Source organism: Solea senegalensis, linkage group LG8 (genome assembly GCF_019176455.1).
Source record: "Solea senegalensis isolate Sse05_10M linkage group LG8, IFAPA_SoseM_1, whole genome shotgun sequence".
NCBI lineage: Eukaryota > Metazoa > Chordata > Actinopteri > Pleuronectiformes > Soleidae > Solea > Solea senegalensis.
In genome coordinates, this window is record NC_058028.1 from 21,597,689 (window position 1) to 21,624,978 (window position 27,290).

Genomic DNA, 27,290 nt, shown 5'->3' on the forward strand with positions numbered 1-27,290 from the left:
GAAAACAAACAATCTCTAATCTAACAAGGTATATACAGGTTTGACTGCATATGTGAGTGTGCAAAACAAATGGGACATTTTTGAAGTGGTCACATCAGAGATCAGGGATGTCCACTCATGTGTTTCTTTGTTAAGGCCACTACATTTTTAGTATTAAGGCACCAGGATCAAAGAGTGTATTTCTTTTACTGGATGTGTTAGAACTCATGTGGAAACAACAACAAATTAAACCTCAGAACAATCAATAACATCCAGTAAATATCTCAACTGAGTGCATACTGACAGTCCTATTCTGAGGTGCGTTGCTCTTAACGGAATAAAGGTTATTTATTTTTATTCCTGATGATTTCCTCCAGACAGAATTATCCTATTGATGCTAACTTGGCTCTGGTTCCTGTTGTTGGCCAGTGGTGCTAAATGAGACTGGTTCACCTGGTTAATCTGGTGAATATTTAGACAGACGGCTGCAGGGCAGGCCTGCGTGGAGGTCAGCAGAGGAACAGCACAGAACAGTCACAGTGAGCAGATATTTTGTTACACTGTAATGTAGGGCTGCAACAATTCATCAATTAGCAACCATCAATAATACTCTGATCATTTATTAACCGGTTTTACCTTTTGTTGTCGTTTCTTTTACGAAAAGTGCTGTGATACGAGCGTCTTTAAAAAAAACATTGTCATTTTTAGTTGGTCAACATTTTCCATAATTTTCTTGGCCAAATAAATGAACATGAATGAACATAATCGGTAATGACAATGCTCACGAGGTGCAGCCCTAGTATAAAGTGGAACACGAATATTGCTGGTTTAATTTCCTATTATTGCAGCTTCCTGTCTACTGAAAATTCACATAAGTCAAACAATATTTGAAATATCACAAATTTCATCTTCACAAATAGAAACAAGGCATAATGGTAACATGCATTCAAGCATGTTGGAGGCAATTCTGGTAAAACTTAAAACGGTTTCGTTTGGCAAACAAAAGCCTGTTGTAAATGTAAATGTGTCATAAAAAAAAAAGGAAATACAATCATGTGAAACATGTGCTGCAGGAGATGCAGATGCTAAGTGCTATGATTATGAACAATATTACTTTGTTCAACACTAATGAAGTACACGTAAAGTGGAAAAGGTATCTGCTGTGATTCCTTCAATAGTAATAACTCTTTAATAAATTGCCATATTTTGAAATTCTTTTGGATAGCAGTGGTAAATACATGAGCATCGGCACTTGAATGTTCGTCAATATGAAAAGCTGAATTTAGCCCAATGCTTTGGGGTTTCAGTCTCAGTGTCCCAGTTGCCGGTCATCGTATGTGCTATACCTCTTGACGTGGATTCGACGGACGCGGTGCTCGGCTCCTCCGGGTCCCTCCTCCTCCTCACTGAGAGAGCCACAGGCGTTGTAGCTCCGACGAGTGGCCTCCAGCAGGGTGTTGTCGGGCAGCGGCATCGTCTCGTACAGCAGCGCGTTGAGAGTCTCCTCGTAGATGCGAGCTTCAGGAAACTCCACCTGAGACAGACACAGACCACACATGTACCATTCCTATAATGTGAATAAGGTGACGGCACAGAAAAATGCAGTGCAAACATAAAAACAAACACCAATCACACTAAATCAGCACTGATACAGAGCCAGTCGAATTTCACAGCTATGGAGGTGACTTCTCATTGTGATTTATAATAGATACTGTAAATCTGCACAGCATTATAAATCCATTTAGGAATCATTCTGATCATTTCATTCCTGTAACTTTTGTGTGCATCCTAGTTTACTTTAACTGTGCTTTGGTTACAACTGAAAATTGATTGGGGTTATTACTGCAAACCTATGAAAAGCACAATGAATCCGATCATTCAGCAGTTTGAATGGATAAATACTTCTTGTCCCCACCCGCACCTGCACGACTGCTGTAAACACACAAACGCTCCCTCAGACAGGGAGCTCCCTCTTATACAGTTAATAAATACACAGGGTTGGGCTGATTTGACACCTTCAAATACAACGAAAACATAAAGTCTTCTTTGCTTTTATTAAAAAACAGAAATTGTCACCTTGGTCTGCTTCTTCTCTGTGGCGTAGACTATGGAGGTGCAGCACACTTCAGCCAGTTTGCGTCTCTGACCATAAAATGACCAGCAGCAGATCTCATCTCCGATCACGTCTTTGATGAAGAGGACGCGGCCATTGAAGCTGAGCGACAGCCTGTCGAACAGCTCAATGTTCTTCAGTAGGTTGTCGTCCGAGTTACTGTGGACGCGACAAACAGAAGAGCTTCATTGTTTACTCCACTCTTGAAGAAGTAAAAATGACAATTGTCTTTAATGACGGAGGGAAGCTGTGGCTTTCTCACCTGGTGTAAGAGTACTTGTTGTTGCTTCTGTTGTACAACAACTTCACCACTGGCTATTAAAGAACAAACGATAAATGATCAGGATCTCATTGAACATATACATTTATACAACCATAACAAAGCAAAAAAGGGATGTACCTGAACCTGCACTTACTTTCTGACATTTTTAAAAGTCATTTAAAACATTATTCTCTGCTGTAGCACTAAAAACTATAGAAAGGAAGACACTCTTTGCTTTAATTAGCCATGGGATGTGTCTAGAAATTGGCAGTGACCAAGATCCAATCAGTCACACTAACAGAATGTCAGAGTGCATATGGTTTGACACTGGGGAGACAGCTCAATATTCTGCAGCATACTCGAGACAGCACTGCTGCGCTGCTTCAGGACACATCTGTGACTGTCCTAGAATGGCCCGACAAAACCCAGACTTAAACCCAAATAATCATCTGAGGACAGACTTGCTGATTTCAGCTTACAGCAGAACTGAGGAGGCTCTCACTGCAATAAAGGGATAAACTGCAAGTGTGCAACACTTGGAGAGACTTAACTGAGGCTTGAAGCTGTGTCCGATGCCAAAGAGGCTTCTATAACGCACTTCACTGAGGGCTGCAACAATGAAACTGATTAGTGATCGACAACTAAATGAATCAGGGACTTATTTGATAGTCTGTTAAAATCATTAAATGAAAACATCAGTGATTTCAGATTCATATTATAATATATTGTGAGTTCCAACATTTCATGGATCGAACAATTAATAATTAATTGAGAATGTGTTATAAAAAAGTTAGTTGCAGCCCTAGTCTAAATAAAGGTAAAATGATTTGTATCTGTTCTAAATTTGCAAAAGGAGGTAAAGTTTGCACACTTACTCCACTGCTAATTTTTTGTGGCAATATATATATAATATTTTACTTATTTGTTTAATTATCGAGAACAAATAGAATAGATTAACCACAGCAGCATTTTGAAATTAGCTTGTCTGATTTCAAAGTAGGACCTAACGAGGCTCTAATTTAGGGAACTTTTTTCAGATTCACTTTTTTATCACGATTTTATCATATTTACCTTGGTTGATGTCTGGATTAGCTTTTCTTCTTCCTTCCTGGAGGTCAGCACAGGTATAACACACAGCGGCTGCTCTTTATTGCCCTGTCAATCATAAATCAACATACACTGACAGTTAAAGGTATCCTTCCTAATTAGAGCATTTTAAGAAAAGCACATGTATATGATAGTATAGCACACATTAATATTGATTCTCACATTATCAGAAAAGTACTAATTAAATAAAAAAGATCACAGCTCTCCTGTACTTTATATTTTTCTTTTTAAAAAAACACTCTTTCAGGGAACTTCACAAGAGATTTAGATGCAAATATTTTTAATCATCAACATTTATGTCATGGAATAAAATGTGGGCTCAGGTTTGCACTCATGCAGACCCTCATATGTTTGTGTGACGAGAAAACATACACTACTGTCTGCAGGTGTGGATATTGTGGAGAAAACTTACTGTAAGTGTGGGTGTAACTGACCTGCAGGGTGTTTTGACAGAGCTCCACCAGACCCTCAATGAGATAATACTTTGCCTCAGAGAGCAGCTCCTTGACAGCATGACAGCCCTTGGGTAAGGAGACTGTGCCGTCACGTAGGTAGGACAGGATGCTGCCAAAGTGTTTCCCACTGCGGTCGATCAGGATCCAACCTAAACAGAAAAAGATCATGTTAAGAATGGAATGTGACCATCCCCTTTTTCAAGACACTACTGCAGAGTTTTCATTTGACTCAAAAAAATCTATTTCTCAAAACACGTGTCTGCCATTTTTTGTTAAATATGAAGACTTTCAGTCATGACCGAGGTAGAAATATAGAAAAAAATAGACACATCCACAGCCTTCACATCCACATCCAACATCCTCTCTGACCTGAATGTACATGGGTTAATGCTGCACTAAGCATGTGGAGGACATGTGGGACACGTGTGAGATGTAACAACATTTCATTAGAGCTGCAACAAATGATTATTTTCATAATCAATAACGGGTCCAGACGGCATCAGCTCCAGGCTCCTCAGGTCCTGTGCAGATCAGCTGTGCGGGATTGTGGAGCATGTCTTCAACCTGAGCCTGAAGATGGGAAGAGTTCCACATCTGCTTCGTGTTCATCTTGTACACGGCTGACCTCAAACACAACTCCCCCGCGGATGTCGATGACAGGGAATACAGAGAACTGATCCAGGACTTTGTGGACTGGGGCCAGTGGAATCACCTCCAACTCAACGCTGGGAAAACCAAGGAGCTGGTGGTGGATTTCCGCAGGACAGGGACTGACACCGCTGAACATCCAGGGACTGGACATTGAGAGCGTGGACTCAAGTACCTGGGTGTTCACCCGAACAAAAAATTGGACTGCTCTCACAACACGGCCACACTTTACAAGAAAGGCCAGAGCAGACTCTGCTAAGGAGACTAAGGTCCTTTAGAGTGCAAGGAGCACTCCTGAGGACCTTCTTTGACTCTGTAGTAGCATCAGCCATCTTCTCTGGGGTGGTCTGCTGGAGCAGCAGCATCTCCACTGCTGACAGGACGAGACTGGACAAACTGAGTAGGAAGGTCAGCTGTGTGCTGGGCTGCCCCCTGGACTCAGTGCAGGTGGTGGCAGAGCGGAGGATGACAGCAAAGCTAACATCGCTGATGGAGAATGACTCCCACTCCCTGCAGGTCACTGTCACAGCACTCAGCAGCTCCTTCAGTGACAGGCTCCTTCACCCCAAGTGTGTGAAGGAGAGATATCAAAGGTCCTTCCTTCCTGCTGCTGTAAGACTTTACAACAACCAGCAGTGCTCCCAGCAGACCCAATCACCACTGTGATCACTATTCAATTTTTCATCCACTGTGACAATTCTATGCTCCACCGTGCACCTGTTGTTGCTGTTCCTTGTTGGCTGTGCAAACGTTTATATCATTTGTGTGACTTTCTCTTGCTGTGTGACTATCTCTTTGCTGCTGTAATACTGGGAATTTCCCCTCTGTGGGACAATAAAGGTATATCATATCATATCATATCATATCATATCGCATCATATCGTACCGTATCATAATCTGTCGATTATTTTTTGATTAATGGAGTAATTGTTTAGTCCATAAAATGTCAGAAAACGTTAAAAAAATGTTAATCAGTGTTCGGCAAACCTGGAAATAATGAGGTTCTAAAATGTCTTGCTTTGTCCGCAAATCAAAATGATTCACTTTTAATGATTTCTTTGTAATATGGAGCAAAGAAATGAAGAAAATATTCACATTGAGGAAGCTGAAACAATCAGAAATCTTCTTTTAATCATAAAAAAAGCTTCAAACGATTAATCGATTAACAAAATAGTTGACGATTCATTTAGTAAACAATTAATAATAGACAAATTGTGTAATTGTTTCAGCTCTTGATGTCTGACATCAGGACACATTAACCATTGATGTCCTCTGACCTGCTGCAGAGTCACAGTGACCTGGAAGTTTTATTTGGAGCCACTACCACAATATAAACACCACTCAATATAATGTCTTTTCAGCTGCATACATCACCGTACACTTATCCCTCTCTTTACCTGAAACTCACACTGACTCAAACAAACAATCGAGACTGGTTAAAAACATAATTTGGCCATTGTGGTCAGAAATCAGGTTTAGGTGTATTTCACAAATGGTCATAGGAAACACATCCAGGACACCACACAACTTAATTCTATGCAGTCAGATCTCAAAAGGTCAGAATAGCAGGTCTGTATGGGGTCTTAAACAAGTCTTATGTCTACCACCATTACTCTCTAAACATCAGTATCACAGTTTTGTATTAATTGATTGGAAATCTTATTTTAAGTAAAAGTATTAAACTTTTGATTATAGTATGAATTATAGTCATGATGCATACAGAACAGTCAGCTTGTGTCTGACGTTCACAGATGACTCACCCTCTTTATCAGTGAACACTTCCTTCTTTCCACTGAACATAGCTTTCAGAATGGAGTCCTGCCTTGTCAGTATTTGTAGTGTGGTGTAAAACAGGGTCCCACCAACATTAATCCGGACATACTTGTTGCCCAGGCCAACTGCTCCTCGATAACTGCAAGTTTTGGTTTTGGGGGAGACCAGAGAAGTGGTTGGGGAGGTGGAGTCGGACTGGGCGTGATGCTGGGGCAGGCAGCTGTCTCCAGACATGTCCTTTTGGAGGAAGATGATCACCCTGCAGACGGAGGTTCGAAGGTCCCCCGCCGTGGTGACAGCTACTGATGAGGCCACCACAACTTATCACAGCCACAGATCATTCCAGACAACACTTGAAATCCTGGAATGGAGCAGAAAACTTTGCTATAAATTATACAGAAAAGGTCAATGTTGGTTTGGACCAGACATGAGGTCCATAAGGTCCTGCAGTCAGCAAGACCAGAAAAACTCCTATTCTGGTCAGGAGAGGGCCGCCAATATAAAAGATGGCCAAACGTTTGGGAGAAAAAGTACTGTTCATAATAATTCTGCACACCATTTCAAAATAAAAGTTTTGTTTTGATATGGAATGATATATACAGTTCACAAAAAAACACAAAAAAAATTACAGAAATAATAACATGTAGACAATTTGATAACATGTAGACAATTTGACAAATCAAAAACTAGACCATAATAATTTCATGTTGAATGTCAGTCAGTCATCATCTACCGCTTTATCGTCCACCAGAGGGTCGCGGGGGTTGCTGTGCCAATCTCAGCTACATCGGGCGATAGGCGGGGTACACCCTGGACAGTTCGCCATTTGTCCATCACAGATAGAGACAAACAACCATTCACTCTCACACTCACTCCTACGGTCAATTTAGATGTCCAATTTACCTAATCCCCACATTGCATGTTTTTGGACAGTGGGAGGAAGCCGGAGAACCCGGAGAGAACCCACGCACACATGGGGAGAACAAGCAAACTCTATGCAGAAAGGCCCTCGTTCCAACCGGGGCTCGAACCTTGGTCTTCTCGCTGCAAGGCGAGAGTGCTAACCACTTTTCACCGTGTGGCCCCATGTTGAATGTAATACATACATTTAATAATGTGATAAATGTGTTATAATTATAAGAATATTGTTCACTGTTTGTTCATGCCAACTGATAACAACAGAACACTTGGGAAGGAGGTCAAGGGCCATTATTTTTTTATAGCTCCAAGGTTAGTGGAGGGCCGCATGACTAATGAACTGGGGGGCCAAGTGGCCTGCGGGCCATGAGTTTAAGACCTCTGTCCTATACTCTATGGACCTGGACCTATAAGTGATAAATCAGCAACAATGTGAGTGTTTGATGATGAATTTCTAACTTTTATGGCACTACAGGTCCAGTAAATGTGGACCAATGACATGTGTTATAGATCACCAATTATGGATATACATTTTTAAATATTGTATTATAATGGCAGTGGTTATGTTTTACTTGATATGACACAAGACCATATTTATTGAAGAACGTATTTATAAATCACCCAGCTAAATGCAAAAACTGGTTTTCAAAAAACCCTGATGTTAGCCTACTTAGAAAGTAAAAAGTTACTGAGTGACAGAAATGTTACAGACCGAACTTAAAAACGTGCCTCATTAATAGTTCATTTCCTGCTCCTAAAGGCTAAACTTTGTATTTAGCTAATTTCGTCACTACAGACTTGTGACCACTCTGTGTCGTCAATACTCTCATCTATACATTCTTCACCACAACAGTATATTACTGTGGTGATGCTACATTCACTTATTTTGCTGATGTCAGATCATGAAGTTGTGAAGAGTGGACCAATTTTCGATGTGAAAGCGGGACCACAAAACAGCCAAAGATACTTACAAGTGTAGTTAAGTGCGGATTTTGAAATGAATAAAAGTATAATTCGTTATTAGTAGTAACAGAATGTTTAAAATACAGTTGCGTCTATTCGACTGAACAGAAATGACAATGTTCTGCCTCTACGTTAATGTAATTTAAACTGCGGGGCGTCACTTTACCGACCTTCGACATTTACTTACCGAGCGCTCATAGTTGTCTGCTCTTGTTGAAGTCAACATGAACATCTCCTTAAAGCCTCATGACAGATAATCCACAACCGTTACAAGAAGAGTTATATAAAAAGAATTCATTAAAACTTCTCTCCTCTTTATCTTCTTCTTCCTTCTAATGTACGGCTCATTGAGTACTCTGCTGCCCCCCACAGGCAGTAATGCGCGCTGGCAGTTGCTTAACCCACCCACATCTACATAGCAGTGTTCCACGGAGTGTGGCCAACTGGTGGATCTTTGAGGTATTGCAGGCGGGGCTCAATAAGGTCGAGAACAATTCTTCCTCTTATCAGTTCATCTAAACAAGGTTATACCTAAACTGGTAGTCACTTGTTATTTTAACCCTCAGGCATCTGTTTAATTTATTGCAAGAATGTTCTCTTCCAAAAATTACAGATTAATATTTCTTAAACTCTCAAACATTCAATAATTTTGAGGATTTTAACACTGTAAGTGCCAGTTTTATTACATGATGTTCTATATATATATATATATATATATATATATATATATATATATATGTATATACATATACATATATTGGCTTTGATGCATTTAAGATTTAAGATGTACTACTACTCTGTGACGACCCTGTCCTCCAAAAAGGACAAAAATGTCCTCCAAAAACTGATGCAAAAATAGTACACATTAAATTTGTTCTGCTTTTGTAAGGATAATTAACAGGATTGTAACCCTTTAAATGTAATCAAACTGACTTTTAAAGATTGGATTGGATTTAAAGGGTTAAAACCCTCACCCTTTGCAGAAAAAAGCAGAAATAAATATTATTCTGTAATGTCGCAGGTTTTTTCCAATAAAATATTTTTTAAATTACTGTTTATTTTATTTTATTGTACATATATATGTATATGTATATATATATATATATATATATATATATATATATATATATATATATATATATATATATATATACATATGCACAGAGCATATACAGCATGGATGATATACACTCCATTCCAGTAGGTGGCGGTAATGCACGTATCAGCCGCCATTAAAACCTAAACACGGAGGGGAGGGGGAGCTGCTCTGTTGCGTTACTGTTAGTTACTGTGGTGCCACATAGTCACACAACACAGGCAGTGGTGACAGGGTAAAGTGGTAAGACACACATTTAATGTTTATTTTTTGTTTGAATGTGAGGGTGGTAAGCTCGGCGTGGGTACTGTGTGTTTGTAGGCGCCCGAGTGGCTTTATTGAACCGGCTAACGAAAAGTAGCTATCGTTTTAACATAGCTGAAGCTGTCATTAACATGGCTCGGTGAGTGGAAACACTCAGGCGAAATTTCACGTTTTCGTGAGCTTACTGTTATTAACAGGAACAGATGTACACTACTACTAATAGCTCGGTAATCTCTTTAAAACAACAACAACCCCATGTTAATGCTAACATTTACACGCACCGGTTCGCTCGTCTTACCATATGCTCGTCATGGGACAGAGGTCAGTGTTTACCATACATGTCTTATAACTGTGTGATAGCTGGATCATAGTCACCAGGTGTTGCTGTGCTATCTGTGAGTCTCTACAGAATTAAACATCTGTATTATTGCCAAGTAGGCAGTAATATACAATACATTTGCTCGTGTGTTTCGGTGCAGAACAAACACAGTAATAACCCGAAGAGTGTATGTCAACCTGTTGTCATCAATGATATATCTTGGACATATAACAGATCGACTGTCAGGTGATGATGATATTTGTGGTCAGCGTCGAATGGTATACATTCAAGCAAATGCAGTGCCACGAACATGTGGTTCCTGCACTGATGGAGCGAGTCTCTCTTTGTTTAAAGCATATTGTAGCGCACTATATACTGCAAATCTATGGTCTAATTATAAAAAAGGATGCCCTCAGAGCCTGAAAGTTACCCATAATGATGCTCTAAGCCTTAGAGTCTAAGGCCCACATGGACTAGTACTAGTGAAGTGTTTGTGACTGCTGAGTCAACACCTTATAAGTGGTTTTATAAAGTCTAACGTACAAATGTAAATGTCTTACCCATTGTTCTTGGATCTTCTGTAATAGGGCCTGTGGCCATGGCTAAAGACCCGTTATCAGAGGCTGGCTTTTATTTTGATGAACTCAATAAGCTACGAGTGCTGGAGCCTGATGTCAGCCAGAAGACTTCGGAGCTCAAGGAGGAGTGTAAAGAATTTGTGGACAGTAAGCACTGAAGATTTTGTTGTTGGCTTCATCTGTTTCCCCCACCCAATATCAACAGCTGAATTAATTTCTTATTTGTTGCAGAAATTGGCCAGTTTCAGAAGATAGTAGGCGGCCTCATTGAGCTGGTTGATGAGCTGGCGAAAGAAGCGGAGACTGAAAAGATCAAAGTAAGCTTGGAACAGAGGAACTTTTGTTTGCTTGCTGTACCTAAATTGTAAAGCTGTGTTTAGTTGTTTGCCTTCTTTGTCTTGTAGTTGGAAAGTTATGAAGGACAAAAACAGATCATTAAATGGTCTGTTTATCACCAAAGATAAGATATACCAAAAATGTTTAGCTTTGGTGATTTATTGTCCACCTTCTTTCAGTGTTCTCATGATAATTGTTTTGTCAATATTATGGATGCCAAGCTTTATTTTTTTTTTGCTACAAAATGAATCTACCGCTGGGTAACATAAAAGCCACCCAGATCTCTGTTTGCTCACCAGAGCGAGAGTATAACTCATGTGTTCTTATCCCTCAGGCAATAGGAGCCAGAAACCTGCTGAAGTCAGTGGCGAAGCAGAGGGAGGCTCAACAGCAACAGCTTCAGGCTCTCATTGCAGAGAAAAAGATGCAACTTGAAAGGTAAACTGTTTGTGTGTGTGTCAACAACAGCAACAACACTGAGTCCCAGAAATACAGTAGAGTGTTAACACAGGCAGTCTTTCAAAACATGAACCAGTTCATCACATCGACTTCTTTGCACGATGAATACAAGCACTATCCTCTGATCCATCACAAAAACACACTTTGATGTCGTCTGGCTACATTCTTTTCTACCTTTAAACACAATACATACTCAGGACACTGTCAATCTCTTGAACTATTAGTTATTTGTCATCAGAAAAGATTTTCTGTCTTCACATTTCCTGTGGGTCACTTGTCCATTATGGGCTGTCTGTTTTTACTCAGATATCGCATCGAGTATGAAGCGCTGTCCAAGGTGGAGTCAGAGCAGAACGAGTTCATCGACCAGTTTATTCTGCAGAAATAATGATGTGACTGAGACAGCAGAAGATGTGTATATCCGCAGTGCCTGTCCTCTCATTTCTCTGGATGAAACCTACATCAGAGAACTGCTCTGCTGCATCCGTCTAAAGCTCCACCTACAACAGAACACCTACATATTCTATTTATATACTTTTTCTGTTGCCGTTTACAGCCTATTTCACACAACATGATTTACAACCGGATTTTCTGGTCATTGACAAAGTCTACAATTAGCAGCCAACCTAAGTCAGTTCTTAAAAGGATGTCCACAAACACACAATTGTTTTAAGAACTGTCCTCATACACACAAAACCTGACTCCAAATGCTATCGTAAATGCCAGACCTGCATGTGGCGCTGTAATGCAGGGCTCCCGGAACTCCTGTTCCATGTGGGTAAAAGTTAAGTACTGGTTTTCACGTAGCTTTACAATTCACTGTGCTCGCTCTTTTGGTCAATAGAGAGTAACACAACAAAATGTCAGTTCTAGAAAACAGGCCTCATGTTAAATTACACACCAACATTTCTTTTTTAAACTTCCCACTTTTATTTACTTTCGATTCAACAAGTTGGTGGCTTAAAAACGCAACTTTTGTCAGCATTCCAACTGAAACGGATGACCTCCATGTACAACTGCAATGCACTATTAAGCCTGGTTCTGTGCATCGTTCCCTGTGTCACTTCTGATGTGTGTTTATATGAACAGGTGATGAGTAGACTCATGTACAGAATCCTGTCGCTCTCAAAGTGGTGTTGTGTGAACTTGGCTGGACTGTAGTCGTCCACGTCCCCGGGTCAGCAGGTTTGAGGATTTACAGTGTTGTAAACTTGAATTGTTTTGTTCACATTTAATATCTCAACATCTTAGACCAACACTAAAGATGGAGCATTTTATACAAAACAATATTATTTATAATATTTATACTTAAAAATGACCCTGGATATCTAGTTTTATTACTTTTTATATGAATCAAAATACTGCATGTGCATGCATTTGTAAATGTGTCCTGGTTCTAAAAGACCGAATATTCTCATTTGATTCTCTGTGTTGTTTTTATTTCCTTATTCTGGTAAAACAAATCAGGTCACAAAACATGAAGGGTACAGACTCCTTTTTTCTTTTTCTTTCCGTTGTATGTATTGTCTTTTCATTTATTAATCACATGACAAACGGTTATACTTGAATAAATATTGTCGCACAAGAAAATGTACATGTTTTGCCGTAAAGATGCCCGACAGGCAGGGGAGCAAATTTTTACATTGTGCTGTTATGTATTGTTTCAATAAAAACACTTGATATTGATGCTCAGTTGATCCCACTCTCTCTGGTCTTTCTGGTCTTATCCCGTCTTATACAAACTAGAAAACACAAACAGTGACTCGTCTTTGAGCAGTGCCCTTTGGAAGATTATGTTTTCATATAAAATGTAAAGATTTGAAGTTGTGGTCAATGTTACTTGTTTGCTGGGTTGATATGCCAACTTTTAAATACAGCACAAACTCACTACCCCTTCTAACCTTATTATAAACAGATCAACTTGTGTTTTAAAGGCTGTCTGTATTCCTGTGTGGTAGATTTATCATACAAACAAGACAACTGAGCTGCTGTCATTGAAACTTACTTTATTAAAAAAAAAATAATAATGTCAGCCATAGGTTAAATATATACACTTCAATAATTTATTGGATTCAGGATTCAAAGGTCAGTGGTTAGAGCTCCAGCTACAGTCCAGATGGTGGAGTGTCCATAGGCAGGACAGTAGATACACTTGATTCTGATGAGTCTCACTTATTTTTTTGTGTACTGTAATGAAAGTGAGAGGTAAAAATGTAATAGTGTTTTGTTTTTTTTGGTTTATTAATATTAAAATTACATTCATCCTTACTTTATCAAGAATCCATTCGGCGTCCACTAAAGCTCTTTGAATTATCATTTGTATTCGCTCGGGGTCGTCTTCATCCGAGTGACTGTTGTATCCCTTAAAACAAAAAAGTAAAGCATTAGAGAGTTCCTCTTTTTTTAAAGAAAGTTCAGAAAAATAGGGTCCACTGTGAAAAGCTCAACTTGAATGAGCAAAACAGGTTTAAAGGTCAAATAAGTATGTTTGTATAAGTGTATAAAGACTTTAAAATAAAGAATAAAGTTCATTTTTGCAGAAAAAAGGCACAGGTGTTACTGATAACATTTGCGATGATCAGGACAGTGTGAGGAAGCTAAATGGAACTCAGCCCTTATTAATTTGGTTATTTATCTGTGATTTTCCGGGCAAATTTGTGCAAAAATGTTTTTCACCAATATCGTTTTGAATAGTTAAACTAGCTATTTGATCCAGTGCTTGTTGCACTCATGACGGACCTTACCTGTATGATGGCATGTTTGTAGTGCTGCTGCATGGCTGCGGTCGGCAACTGCCTGCAACATCTGCGCAGGTATCGATAGAGCTGCACTGGTGTCTGGATCAAGACAGCTCCACCTGCAGTTGACATTCTTTCCTCCTCCACAGGAAAATGTTTAAAAAAGTGCAAAAACAACATAATAATGAATGGTTAATATATCGGCTCACCGTCTACTGTATATATCATTTTATTATGAATCTTATCGTCTTTATTTGCATTTGTTTCGCAGCGTTCTTCAATTGTATATGAATTAGGAGCAAAAGCAGAAAGCTTTACATTTTTGTTTAAAGGTCCAGGTGTAAAATTTAGGTGAAGCTATTTTAAAAAGGAGACAATATAAATGATGCTTATTTCTGTGAATACAATCACCCGATTGTGTAAATTGTTGTTTTTTCCATTACCCTAGAATGAGCCTTTTACATTTATATAAGGAAACAGCTCAGCTCTATGGAGGCCACCTTTTTGAGCTCACAATGGACACACTAAGCATTTTTTTGAGTTTTGATGTTAACTGAAGGTTATAGTTTTCCTGACACACTTGGATGGAAAACGTTAGGTCAGGGATATTCAACTGCAATAAAATACAACCTCACCAACACCTGACACACATTTCTCTGTTGTCAAACTTTCTGACGCTGAATTTTAACACCCTTCGTACAAAGGCTTTTACGGCCTGCGATCCAATGCATCTGGCTGATTTGTAAGGACATTGAGGCCGGGGCTCTCAGAGAGAAACATGCCCCGAATGAAGAATCTGACACTGCTGATAAGCCACGTACTAATGCAACGGTCACATTTCATTAGTCAGTGTCAAAAATTAAATGACTTGTAAATGAAAACGTATTGCTCAGTCAATTCACTTTCATTAGTTACCATAATTGAAGTCATCTTTAAAAAAGTGCCAGTGTGGAACATTTCCTTTTGAATTAATTAAAGTAATACATTTGAAATTCTCTAAAATTAGTCAGAACTTGGAAAAAAAGGTTGTATTAAACTTTAATTTTCTCTAAAATTGTACAGTAAAAATGTCTGATATCCTGTACACTAGTAGATATCAATTTTCATTCTTATTCAGAGCCTTTAGAGAACTATCTTAAACAGTTGCTCAAAGTTATTTATACAGTTATTAGGTCTCTGAAACAGCGGAGAGGAGTTTAATTTTTTTTTCAATTGAAAAATGTGCTTTTAAACGTCCACCCGTTGCTCTCAGTGTTTTATTTAGGAAACCGGATGATAATGTCCTTACCTTTGTGTGTGTGTGTGTGTCCTTTGGTGGACGCCCGGTTACATTAGCTACGTAATTAGCTAGCTAAACTCCACTGTGTGGAAAGAAATATGGCGTTAAATAAATGCAGTTATTAACTGACACGAGTTCAGCGTCTGAACCTCAGCGTGGCTTCCAACACATAGTACACTGAACGGCGTGGTTTTGCTGTTACTACTTACTGCAGCAATGACGGACGGCGGTTGTCAACAACTCTCCGGCATCGTTCGTCTTCTTCTTCTTATAGTTTTCCGGCAGACTGCACACTTCAAAGCGTCATGCTGCCCTCTACAGGTTAGGAATGTTTGTTTTTATCTACATACTTGGACCAAAGTTGAGTGGGAAAAAAAGTTATTACTGGTATAACAAGTCTAAATGTGTTTCAGAGGAAAATAGCTCTAAAAGTGAAAGGCTGGAAAAATATGTAAAAACTATAAAGGTTATAGTCCCAGAGTGGAAACCGTATGGCAGGAAAAACAGCATTTACATCACTGATCCAATCTGATATTTGAAATAGAAAAAAAACACCTTCCAACATAACTTTCATAAAAATAGATAAAAACAGTGTAGGGTTTTATTTCAAGGTGTTGGAGAACCACACAGATTCAAACATTGTGGAGAGCAAAACATTTTATTACTAACACTGGAATAGTTCAATTTGTATATTATTATACAGAAACTAACTGCTTTACAAAAACAAAATGATACAATATCACATGTATATACAGTGTAGTAAATATACCATCTCAAATTGTACACAAAGTATTTACAATTGTCACACATACTGCATTAAAAACAAAACTTCTAATACTTATACTCTAAAGACATTAGATTTTGCATAACATCAAATAAAACATGCCACACTTTGAGGTTTTTCATCTTTACAAACCTATGACTGTTTTTAAATTAGTGCAAGTCAACCACTTCTTTAAGAGGTTATGGATACGTGATCCTTAATATTTCCATTCACACGCACAAGTTCAAATAAAACCTGCAAAACAAAATGGCAACTGCTAACATGGTGCTGGAATAAAGCTTGCCTTCAGATTGTTCCTGACTGTGTTTGGTTAAAGGTACACTCACTGATTGTGTTATTCAGACGTCATGGACACTTCTTTAAAGGAAATCAAGGAGTGTAGCTTCAAGGACAGACAGCTGAAAGTGCAGAGAAGACGACGGATGGAGTCGCACGACGAGATGTTTGTGTGGGATTTATAGCTTTACGCCTTCGACAGCCCTAACACGTCCTTCATGAGAAACTCTGTACCTTCCACAACTGCTGCAAACAAACACCCCGTGTGTGTTAGAACGTGTGTCTTTGACAGAGTACAGATAATGAAACTATGTGTGACTTGAGGGTTCGGCTTATTTACATGTGCAGGGGGCGGATGGTTCTTTGAGTGACACATCAGCTGGTCAGTGTGGTCCAGCGCATCTGTGTTAAAGAGTCAAAAACATGTGTTCAATATCAATCGTTTGAAGAAACGCTCCGATGTTTCACCAGTGGAAGAAAACATTATTATGTGTTTGGGTCGCGATTCACTTTTAAAACTCATCTCTCAGTGACAACTTTTAGAGATGGAGGATGATGACAAAACGTCTGCTGGATCCGTTTCAGAAAAGAAGAACCTGTGAGTTCATTTGGTTTTAGTATTAAAGCTGCAGTGCGTAACTTCTGTCGTATAAACCGAAATGATGAAACATTTGAAAAAAAAACCCATGAACCTCATCAAACCTGACTGAGGGTGCATTTGTGTGTGTACACCTGCAATACAGGGATGAGTGGGTCAAAAAAATATTTATCCTGTCAAACTGCTGAATGACTGGGGTTTTTGAAACCGGTAGAATTTCATTGGCACTTCTCTGCGTTTTAAGTCAAACTCCCAACACATCTCACTTTACTAGCGCTGTGTTGCCTCTTGTTAATTGTCTTGACATTAACCAATGACTTCCTGTGTGCAGCATGGGAATGTCCCCAAGTGACACCAGATCTAAACACTGCCATAGAATCAAAAACAGCGAGAGTGACGTGTGGAGCGGATTAGCATTGTGTGAAGAATGTAATGTAACGATTCCATTTAAAAACTACGCACTACAGCTTTAAACTCGCATTTCCCTTAACGCCATCCTTCAGAGCTGAACAACAGAATACGGTTTCTGATTCTGTCTCGTTAAATGTCCCTTTCAATGGCATTCATCGACTGATACTGATGATTTAAGACGAAAAGCGTGGACACACAAAACATGTGAGCATCTGAGCAGCAGATGCCCGGAGCTGCTTCTCTGAGACATAAAAAAAAAAAAAACACACAAAAGTTCAGAGTTGTGCAACAATACCTAACTCATGCCATGCATAGATGATAAGGCAGGATAGAAGAGTTTAAACAAAGCAACCCAGACTGGAGTATGGACGTAGGGTGCAAGTGATGCACAAGTCTCACTGTGGACACGTTCAAGTAAAGAAGCCAATCTATGACGATGTGTCAGTGTGACCACTGTACAGCAGTACCAGTGTCCGTCCGCTCTCTAAGTTAACATTGTTATTTCAGCAAAACTTCCAAATCGATCATGTGATTCATCACAAAGACATACAAACTCTTGATAGTCATGGATTCGTTCGAGCGTTCTCCGTTAAATACTGTACAACGATCGACTAATTCATAAAACAGGTAAGTGGTTTTAAGTTTGTGGCTCATCAGTGTGTTTTTGACTCTAGATGCCACTAAAAGAACAGATGGTCAGAAATGCTTTCCACATAAAACCCCAATGAGTCACAACTGTAAACAATTATACTTGTGACTGAGTTGCGACACCAGCAGCGTACGAAATAAAAATACTCTTTGATGGAAAACGGTTCTTCCTAAGACGTCTAACACTCAACACGTCTCCACTGTAACTTCATCGGTTTTGTATTGTTCTACTGCACAGTACTGCCCACGGCAGACACACACAGTTCTAAGGAAACACTGACCGTCTCGATCCAAAGTTCACAACCTCCAACATCCACATCGACTATATCATTAGCTGTTCTCCATTAATTCTTAGTAGGACGTACACCTGTCTCCCTGGACATATTCTTTGAATGAATAAACAGAATAACGTAAAACTGCAGTAAATAAATTAAAGCAACCTGAAAAAAAAGTGAGTTGTACGAAATGTGTCAATGTGGGCGGAGCCGTTCAGGGCTGGAGCCTGCATATTTTCTGACAAATGAATCAATGAAGGAGAAGAAAGCAGAGGGAGTGTGTGGGGGAGAGTGGAGAGAACTGACGGACAACTGTACGAAGACATCCTTTCCGGTATGTGAAGGCCACCGTATTTCCCTGACACACTTTGTTTGTTGCAATCTGCAGTCTCACCAGGAGGTGTCGCTTCTTACACACTGCAGCTTTAAAGTATTGACAGGTAATTCCTGATTGAGTGAGAACGCCTTTGACTGAAGTGACAGTGTTCTTTCCCAGAGCTGAACACCACATGTCATGAGTGGTATTGTGACCCAAACCACTCACGACGTTGACTGGGAGAGAGTCAAACTGGCTGACGTTGGTAAATAACAAAACACTTTTATCGAAACCGTCTCAGCTACAGTTAAATGCCCAAGGATACATGGCCATAACAAAAAGTCAGCTTCTTTAAGGGTGGATTTTTCATTTTTCAAGAGCCCACAGGACAGGAACGCTCAGGAAAAAGCTCAGAAAGATGGAGGTGGGATCAAACGTCATACTATCCACTGCCCCTTTTCTCTTCACATGGTCACTGGAGGTAAAAGGTCGTAAAAACGAAATTTCTATGTTAAAAGGCAACTTGGAGTTGGCATCATATTCCACAAAACTGACATAGTGACATGTTGCCCCCTACAAAAACAAAAATAAAAGAAACAAAACTGGTGGTTGACACAAGAGTTAAGGATTGTTGCCTAATCCGTAATTTCCTTTTCACTGTGTAAACAAATTAAAAATGTTATGCTGCTGAACATACAGTTTATACTACTTAGAACCAACAAAAACGGCGGAGTAAAAGCAATCGCACAAAACAAAACAAACAAAAAAAAGAAGAAGAAGCTTGGAGCTATTTACACTGTTGTGTTTCCCCTAGTGTTTTGAAACCTTCATGACACTTTAAAAGTGTTAAAAAAGAAGAAAATTGGTGTAGCACTATCTAGCTGTACAGGATAAATACTTTCAGGCAACAGGGTATATGGATGATTGTATATTTGACGATCATTGGAGGCCAGTCATGACGCAGCTTGTGTGACCTTGTGGTGATATGGACGGCTCGCCTCCATAATTAGTACCTGTTCTTTGTCCTCATCAAGGTTTGACTTTTACTTTACAAATTGTACACACTGAAAAACCCTGACAAAGGCACACCATGGAGAAAACGTCAACATCCAAATAAGCACTAAGGACGGGTTATACATTATCTGTATATGTAAAATATGTACAAGACTGGGAGAGGGGAGTAGAGTAAAGGTCCCGTCTCACAGATAATCCACCACCGCTGCTCGTGCTGCTGTTATTTGGTCCATCTCACTGATAAGGAGGGTTGAGTCATGAGGAAGTCCAAGGGATGTGTGAGCAGTCCATGTCATCAACTCAACTTTCACATCCAGAGTTATTCCCAATAGTGTTTTAGTGTAGTTTCACATGTGATGGAGGAGCTCTGACACCGACTCCGGACGTAAAGAGAAACTACTCACTAACTATTCACCTTCTCCACCATGGGTTGGCTCAAATTAAAGATTTGAAGGAAAAAGAAAAAGAAAAAAAATCCCAAGAAGCACAGAATTCAGGTGGGAAATATTTCTCCTCGATCCAGAACACAGAGGGACTTCGTCTTTGGCCAAAGCAACAGGCCTGAAGGCGGAGGAAATGTTAACCAAGTTGAGTGCGGCATGAGGCCTGGCAGCCTGGAGGTGGTGGAGGGGGTCCGCGGTGTGGATGGGACAGTGTTCTCCGGCTGATCACACTATTTTCTTGATGCTGGGTCTCTTGAAGCTGCTGGCACTCCGCTGCTTCTGGACCTGACTGGCTGAACCGTGGCGAGTGCGACCCCCGCTGGACAGAGCGGAGCTGGGGGACAGCTGAACATTCTCCTTGTCCACACCTGGAGGACCACAGTGAAGGACGACACCAAGTTAAAAAGCTGGATATGGCTCTCATTCTCTACCATGCATCAATGCAAAGACACAAATACCGCAGATGTTAATTTTATGTCACACGGGTTAAAACCACACAAAGTCTAATCAGGATTGAGGTCAAATTAAAGATTTTGACAGCATTTCGAACCATATCACAATTTAAAATAAGAATCCTGAATTAGCAGAATCAAAACTCGAATGAATACATTTCAAATTATTCCTAACCCTGACTGCCAGTTTATTTTTGGTGTGTCACATGCGTATGAGTCAACCCTTCACTTGAACTAAGTCTAGTCACAGAGGAAGTGAAATTCTACGGGAAAATGCTGTTTCCCGTAGGATCTAAAAATATTCATAAGTAGCCTAGCAATGTTATTTCTGTCATGTGTCATTGTGGTCAATTTTACTTACATGTGTCATTGTGGTTAATTTTACTTACATTGGACAGAAAAGAGAAGAACCTTCACATCAGTATTTTATCCACTTAAGTGCTTTAATATAATTTTACTTCTGCACCGTGGCTCCACTGACATGATATCCTTATTTTGTTCTCCCTGAAAGACGAGACATCTATTCACAATCAGCCAGGGGTGGACTGGGACAAAAATTTGGCCCTGGACTTGTTGATCCAGACTGGCCCACTGTAATCTGTGCATAGATACTGTACCAACACGCCCCATAGATACAAACACACAAGCCCTCAATAACACCACTATACTGAGCAATATCCCTTTATATTCTGGAGCCTTGAATAAATAAATGATAACTATACAGTGTGTTGCTTACTGTACCTGCTCTTAAGAAGAATACTAGAGAAAGGATTTAAGATTCGAGTGTTTATTTATCACTCACTATCACACAGCTGCCTGCTGCCTATCACAAATCTGGACATGAAAAGTAGAGGAATAGTGTGGAATAGGTTATGTTTGAACAAGATTACATGCAAAAGAATTAGTCTGCATGCAATCAGAACTTTGGCTAGTTGACTAAAGTATGGAAAACAATAGTATAATGATCTGAAAAACGGACAAACCCTAAGAATTTTATTTTAGAACAGACAGTACAGCTCAACATAATGTACCTACTGACAATATATCTGCATATTATATGCAGATGTTTTATTGTAACGGTAGTGAATCAGTGTTTGTTCTTAATTCTAACTACTGTGTATAATGTGAAACTGTTGAAAGACAATAAACCATAAAAACTGACTGAAAAAATTATGTAAAGCATACATATATAGCATATATTATTCAAGTTGTTAGATCAATGTCCTTCATGAACCAAATTGGATTGTGGGCACTAGAAATGGTGCATGTTGACACTTTAAACACTTTAACTCCAGTGACCTGATTTGGGAGATTTCATTATAGGTTGAAATGATCAAACACTGTGAAAATAGCAGATCTAGATACTCAAAACACATCGCATAGCAAGATGTGAATTGTAAGTGTGTAGATCTGCAATTTTGTGTGAAAGCATATGAGATGAAAGTATAAAACAGGGCTTAATACAATAGTATATGAATATGGTTATTGTTTTCCAATACTTTAGATAACTAGATCGTTGTAACACACCAGACCATGCACAGTGCGCTATTTCTTATGTCAAGTGAAGCTCATGGACAGTTATAAATGTTGTGAACCATTAATTTGAGTTAATGCTTATTCACACCATGCTGGAAGGCAACACCAGCTTACTTACCACAGTATCACCACCTCCTTCACATGGTGGGGAGTCTATTTTATCTCTCTCCTCCTCACTCTCCTCCTGCACTAGTGTCGGGAGGCCAGAGTAACTCGACGCCTGCTCCTGTGGGGGGGGCTAGCTAAAGCAGCCGCGTCGGTGCTGCTGGTCCCCGCCATGCCGGCCCCTGCAGCAAACATCGCTGTCATTTTTTTTTTACTTTTGGCAGCCTGTGCCACTACAGATTTTCTTATCTTTTCTCTCAGCGCTACCATTTAGTTTTTTACTTGTAATCTCCATTTTTTTTCTCTGTGTCTCTCGCTCTGTCTCTCTATCAGAGCCTGCTACTCAAGATGATTAGATGAGGGGGGCTAGGGGGGTGTGCGGGTGGGACTCCTGGGCCTCTGTAGCCTGTCATAGAGCCATTGAGCCACAAGCTACTGGGCCAATCAATCGTCACGTCATCTCTCCATTGCGTTGTGTCTGCAGCTGAGCACTGTGTTGGACGGCCGTTATTTTTTTGATTTTGCTTTGCGACGCCTGCGTCTTGCCTTGGTAACTACGGTAACTCTCCCGGGTTCACAATGTGGGCCGGCCCAGGACATGTCCCTGGGAGAGTTACCGTAGTTTCCAAGGCAAAGCAGGAAAATAATAATAAAATAAAATAAATTTAAAAACAATAAATAAAAAAAAAAACCAGCAGCATCAGTGACTCGACGTGATCCCTCCATTTATGCCAGGCACAGAGTCAGACGTGGATCGGTTTGTTTGCGTATGTACTTATTTCGGTAATAAACACTGACTTTATCAGGACCAGAAGTCCTCATGGAGAACAAACCTGGTCCGGTTGAGGCAGAACCTCTGGTTGAAGTTTAGACTTAAGATTTCAATTGTGGTTAGGTTAAGGTTAAGGTTAGAGTTAGGCGTTAACAGGTTATGGTTTAAGTTAGGGATAATGCTTTCTTAAGTGTTAAAATCAATGGGAGTCAACTCAGTGCCTTAAGAAGAATAGCTGCGCAAACCTGTGTGGGTGTGTGTGTGTGAGAGAGACCTGGTGTATGCTGCGAGGTGGCCAGTGAGGTCATGGAGTTGGACAGGTTGAGGTTGGCAGTAATGCTGAGCTGGCTCTGACTGGTGGGTGGGTAGGGTGAGGTGGGCGTCCTCAGCTGCTCCTCCCCTCGCTCCTCATCAGCTGTGGGCAGGTAGCTGTCAATCAGCGCCTCCAGAAACTTGACGATCAACTCGGCGTAGTCTGGTATCTGTGTTTGCTAAAAGGATAGCAGAGAAGACGGTGTCAACACTGCTGCTGGAAACTGTGTTCAAACTGCCAGATTATAAATTCAGTGGGTTCAGTGCTCTTAGATGGGTCACGATCATTTTTAGGACATTTCATTCCCAGTCTGACACTGAAAAACTGTTCCACACTTTCATCTGAACTACAGGATCATTTTTCAGAACTTCCTAAAAAGACGATGGGAAGACTTCAATTCATTCAAAATGCAGCAGCCAGAGAGCTTACAGGGCAAAGGAGAACACAACACTTCAGTCTAGTCAAAACACTTCACTGGCTGCTGGTAGAATACAGAATTCACTTTGAAGTCCTACTAATAATTTATAGGGCTCTAAATGGTAATTGCTCCCACATACATATTTGATTTACACACTGATTAAAGGAGTTGCCCACATAATACTCATAATACATAAGATCTTAAGGCTTTTCTGGCCAAATTAAATAATTGATGCAGAACAAGGGCTTTTCTGCAAGGAGTTTGCATGTTCTCCACATGTGTGTGGGCAGATTTGGGGATTAGGTAAATTGGACACTCTAAATTGACCGTAGGTGTGAGAGTGGATGGTTGTTCGTCTCTGTGGCCCCGTGATGGACTGGCGACCTGTCCAGGGTGGACCCCGCCTATCACCCTATGTCAGCTGAGATTGGCATAGCTCCCGCCCGGATGGATGAATATAAGAAAGCTGCTTGAAGGAGGGCAACGGAATGTAAAATCAGCTATTTCTTATTGCCACTAGATGGCATTGTGACAGAACTTGATGTGCTCAGACCAAGATTCAAAATGTGAGGCATATTATTGCAAAAAAATGACCCTAAGCATTTATATGACATCAAAATGGTGGATTCCATGATGGGTTTAGGGTGTGAATTTGAGAAGCTGGTAAAAAGTCTTGTCTTAATAGACGTGCCTACTTAAACTTCATGAATATTGAAAGTAAAAGTGAATGTGAAATGTAAAGAGAAGAAATCAAAGAGGAAATCAAACTTCCATCACCTCACTCCCATGTCTGAGACCCACAGGATAGAGAATCTTTTGCCAGACTGTACTGGACAAACTGTAGGTGCTAAGAGCTTCTCAGCAAGATTAGGCCCTAAAAATGTATCAAGATGAAATTTAACAGGATCAATACTGTCACTATTCAGTCCTTGGGCCCTGATAACATTCAATGATGCATCCATCACGTTATTACTTTCGAAGGGCGACTCCACCCTGGCCAAGTGCTGTGGTATGAAGGCTGGCTGGTTGCAGAACTGAGATGCAATAACTTGGTAAATTGAATTGTTCCAGTGTTTCTGAGAGGAAATACATAAAGGAAAGAATCATTCATACCTTCGAGAAGGGTCCAGCAAACCTCCAAAGTCCATTGAAGCCAAAGCCTGTGAAATCAGAGGAATGTGTGAATAAAATAAAATAAAATGCAGATATCACTGTCGCAGTTTTAAGGTGATTCGTGTTGGTGTGTCTTACTTTGTAAGTAGGATGGCTGGTACTGGGGGGGTGATTCTTCATGGTACACCACACTCTGGACGATGCCGTGGACGGGGTTTAGGAGATTGGTGTCTTGGCACATGGACAGCACCGTGTTGATCTTTGAGTCCAACAGGTTGTGGCTGAGGATGAGACGTGACCGATCACTTTACACTCACTGGACACTTCTTTTAGTCCATATAATACATAATTAAGTGACTAATGTGGTTTTCTGCTGTTGTAGCAGCATCTACATCTGTGAGTTACGATGTGTGATTTGGTCATGTGTGTTAGGTTTTGCCCACTGTTTACCTTCCAGGGGAATACAGGTGAAAACAACGTAGGTGCGGACAGGAGCTGTTCGTTGGGTACTTACACAACTGGAAAAACCTTTGGGAAGACGACACTAGCTTCTGCTAAGTACTCGTATAGAATCCGCTGGTCAAAGTCATCTGTTGTGTATTTGACCTGGGTTGCCTGGAAAAAGCAGATCAACAGTGCGTTCAAATACAGACTCAGTGACTAAGAAATGAAAAGTAGCATCTGATGTCATTAAGGTTGTTGCTTTTCCTCACCAGCACAGTGAGCAGTAGAGCCTGGATCTTTGGGTCAGTCAGCACCTCCTCGTCCAGCAGGACGTTTGATTCTGATACGGAGACTTTACGAAGGTGAGAGTTTCCAATTCTTTGCGTCTCTGCAATTACAACATTGACGCATTTTATTAAATATATCCACCATCTCCACATCACGACATGCCAGGATTTAACACTCACCTATTTCATAGTCGTTTTCAGCCACACGCCTCATCTTAGGAGGGGTGGTCATCCCTGACTCCATCTCAGGTCTCTTTGGTGCTTTAGAGTCTGATATGAGATGATCAAAGCTCTTCCTGGTGCCTGGTCAACACACAAAAAACAACAAATACATTCACAATCCAGAGCATTGTGCATCCTTTTTTTATGGACACTCCTCTTTAGGAAAGTACAGAGCTACAGAATGAATCCTACCCAGAAGTTTCTTGGTGTTGGCCTGTGATGGCTGACCCATGTCAAGGCTCATGGACTTTCGTGTTCGTGGGCTGATCTGTCCCACTGTGGGGTAGTGGGCTGAAAGGTAGCGCTCCGACACCTGCGGCGATGTCCACGGCTGAGTCTCTCGGAGAGTTCTGAGTGGAACATGAACGGACAATGTGAAACTCCCAACCTACAACACATTCTGACTACTTTTCATTCTTACTTTGGTAAGCACACAAAGACGCACAGCTTTTGTCAGAATCTTTTGTCAGTTGTCACCATGACTGACTTAAAATGTAATGCTGGAAGATGCACGACTTAAACATATCTTGGTCCATTTAAGATGACGTTGACCCCATTCATATTCTACAGACATGCTAGCAGCTGTGTGAGGTGGCAATTTTCAGCTCAACACAATAATGCTAACGTGCTAATGCTAAAAAGGTATATGGTTTACATCCGTTTACCACGTTCACCATCTAAGGTTTGCATATTAATGTGTTACTATTTGCAGATCTGGAAGTACATAAAATCATAAAAATGCTAACCCTAACCAGGAGTTTTTTGCAGCAGGGCACCAATATAGGTGTTTTAAAGTTTGTTAATGTAGGTTTTTAGCTTCACAAAGACCAGGAAGAAGAAAAAGTAGGGGGAAAAAAACTGTGAGTAGCTGTGTTAAACTTGTACCTCGTGCCCTACTGAAGTCACGTAAAATATAAGTTAAGAAAAGTAGGAAACTACTGAAAAAGAAGCTCATCATTGTGTTCATGTGTCTCTATTTGAAGTCACCCTTTATTTTCCTCTGCCTTAGTTGCTCACCTGCAGCTGGGATCAGTGATATGACTGGTGTAGGTCTCCATTGGGACTGGGTCCATGGACAGGTCAGAGATCAGAAGTGACTTCCTGTGTTTTAGACTGCAGCGACTCCGGACCTCTTCAGATACAGTGAGCAATGCTGCGTCACACAAGAAGGATGTGGTGATGAACTATAACAGTACAGCAGATCCAAACCAACCACAACACTATAACCAAGAACAGCTAACTGTTCACAAATTTACTTGAAGCTTTTAAGTAAAGGCCCTGTCCAGGGCTGAGTGTTGCTACCGGTTTCCTTAATCAATTTGATTCCAGTTCACCATGCTTTGAATTGATTTGAGATACAATTCAATATTGATTCTGTAAGGGATATTTTAGTGATGATACAAATTTTCTTGGATATGAGATTTTCAGAGAACCCACTTATCCAACTCTTCTGTCTTGATAATATTTAAATCTAAAATGAAACCAAACATTTGTCTTTAGGTTTGGCACTGCCCTAAGTAGAGGAGCTCAGCTTCAAAAGGAATACATAATAAAATTGGTTAATATGGGATCATTC

At 40.2% G+C, this 27,290-nt stretch overlaps 4 protein-coding genes across 9 annotated transcripts in view; 1 reads left to right on the plus strand and 3 right to left on the minus strand.

The window, feature by feature from the left end:
* Positions 1-266: 266 nt before the first annotated feature.
* Positions 267-8,565, minus strand: tnfaip1 (tumor necrosis factor, alpha-induced protein 1 (endothelial)). Its single transcript, XM_044033038.1, has 7 exons — positions 8,406-8,565; positions 6,325-6,698; positions 3,896-4,065; positions 3,426-3,509; positions 2,355-2,407; positions 2,056-2,251; positions 267-1,513 (listed from the first exon to the last, which is right to left on the minus strand). The coding sequence occupies exons 2-7, from the start codon at positions 6,569-6,571 to the stop codon at positions 1,289-1,291; spliced, it is 975 nt and encodes a 324-aa protein (XP_043888973.1). The 5' UTR covers positions 6,572-6,698; positions 8,406-8,565; the 3' UTR covers positions 267-1,288.
* A 905-nt stretch (positions 8,566-9,470) lies between these two features.
* On the plus strand, positions 9,471-12,967 carry ift20 (intraflagellar transport 20 homolog (Chlamydomonas)). Its single transcript, XM_044033045.1, has 5 exons — positions 9,471-9,557; positions 10,485-10,622; positions 10,707-10,792; positions 11,146-11,249; positions 11,577-12,967. Exons 2-5 carry the CDS (start codon positions 10,496-10,498, stop codon positions 11,656-11,658), a joined length of 399 nt encoding a protein of 132 aa, XP_043888980.1. The 5' UTR covers positions 9,471-9,557; positions 10,485-10,495; the 3' UTR covers positions 11,659-12,967.
* Positions 12,968-13,256: 289 nt separating this feature from the next.
* On the minus strand, positions 13,257-15,577 carry lyrm9 (LYR motif containing 9). 3 transcript variants are annotated; one of them, XM_044033047.1, is made up of 5 exons: positions 15,497-15,541; positions 15,297-15,369; positions 14,015-14,149; positions 13,540-13,632; positions 13,257-13,457 (listed from the first exon to the last, which is right to left on the minus strand). In XM_044033047.1, exons 3-5 carry the CDS (start codon positions 14,138-14,140, stop codon positions 13,443-13,445), a joined length of 234 nt encoding a protein of 77 aa, XP_043888982.1. In that variant the 5' UTR covers positions 14,141-14,149; positions 15,297-15,369; positions 15,497-15,541; the 3' UTR covers positions 13,257-13,442. The 3 variants fall into 3 exon arrangements, with proteins under 3 accessions (XP_043888982.1, XP_043888981.1, XP_043888983.1); XM_044033046.1 differs by lacking the exon at positions 15,297-15,369 and having other exon boundaries at positions 15,497-15,577; XM_044033048.1 differs by lacking the exon at positions 15,297-15,369 and having other exon boundaries at positions 14,015-14,146; positions 15,497-15,539.
* A 349-nt stretch (positions 15,578-15,926) lies between these two features.
* Positions 15,927-27,290, minus strand: part of nf1a (neurofibromin 1a) — a 62,960-nt gene continuing 51,596 nt past the window's right edge. For 3 of the 4 annotated variants that reach the window (XM_044033069.1, XM_044033071.1, XM_044033068.1), the window contains 9 exons: positions 26,732-26,867; positions 25,907-26,064; positions 25,673-25,795; positions 25,475-25,593; positions 25,276-25,376; positions 24,900-25,042; positions 24,762-24,808; positions 23,192-23,408; positions 15,927-20,420 (listed from right to left, as the gene is read on the minus strand). In XM_044033069.1, coding sequence (XP_043889004.1) covers positions 20,278-20,420; positions 23,192-23,408; positions 24,762-24,808; positions 24,900-25,042; positions 25,276-25,376; positions 25,475-25,593; positions 25,673-25,795; positions 25,907-26,064; positions 26,732-26,867 — 1,187 coding nt within the window. In that variant the 3' untranslated portion in view covers positions 15,927-20,277. Of the gene's footprint in view, positions 20,421-22,158; positions 22,328-23,191; positions 23,409-24,761; positions 24,809-24,899; positions 25,043-25,275; positions 25,377-25,474; positions 25,594-25,672; positions 25,796-25,906; positions 26,065-26,731; positions 26,868-27,290 lie in introns of all 4 variants that reach the window. The other variant, XR_006360936.1, reaches the window with a different exon arrangement.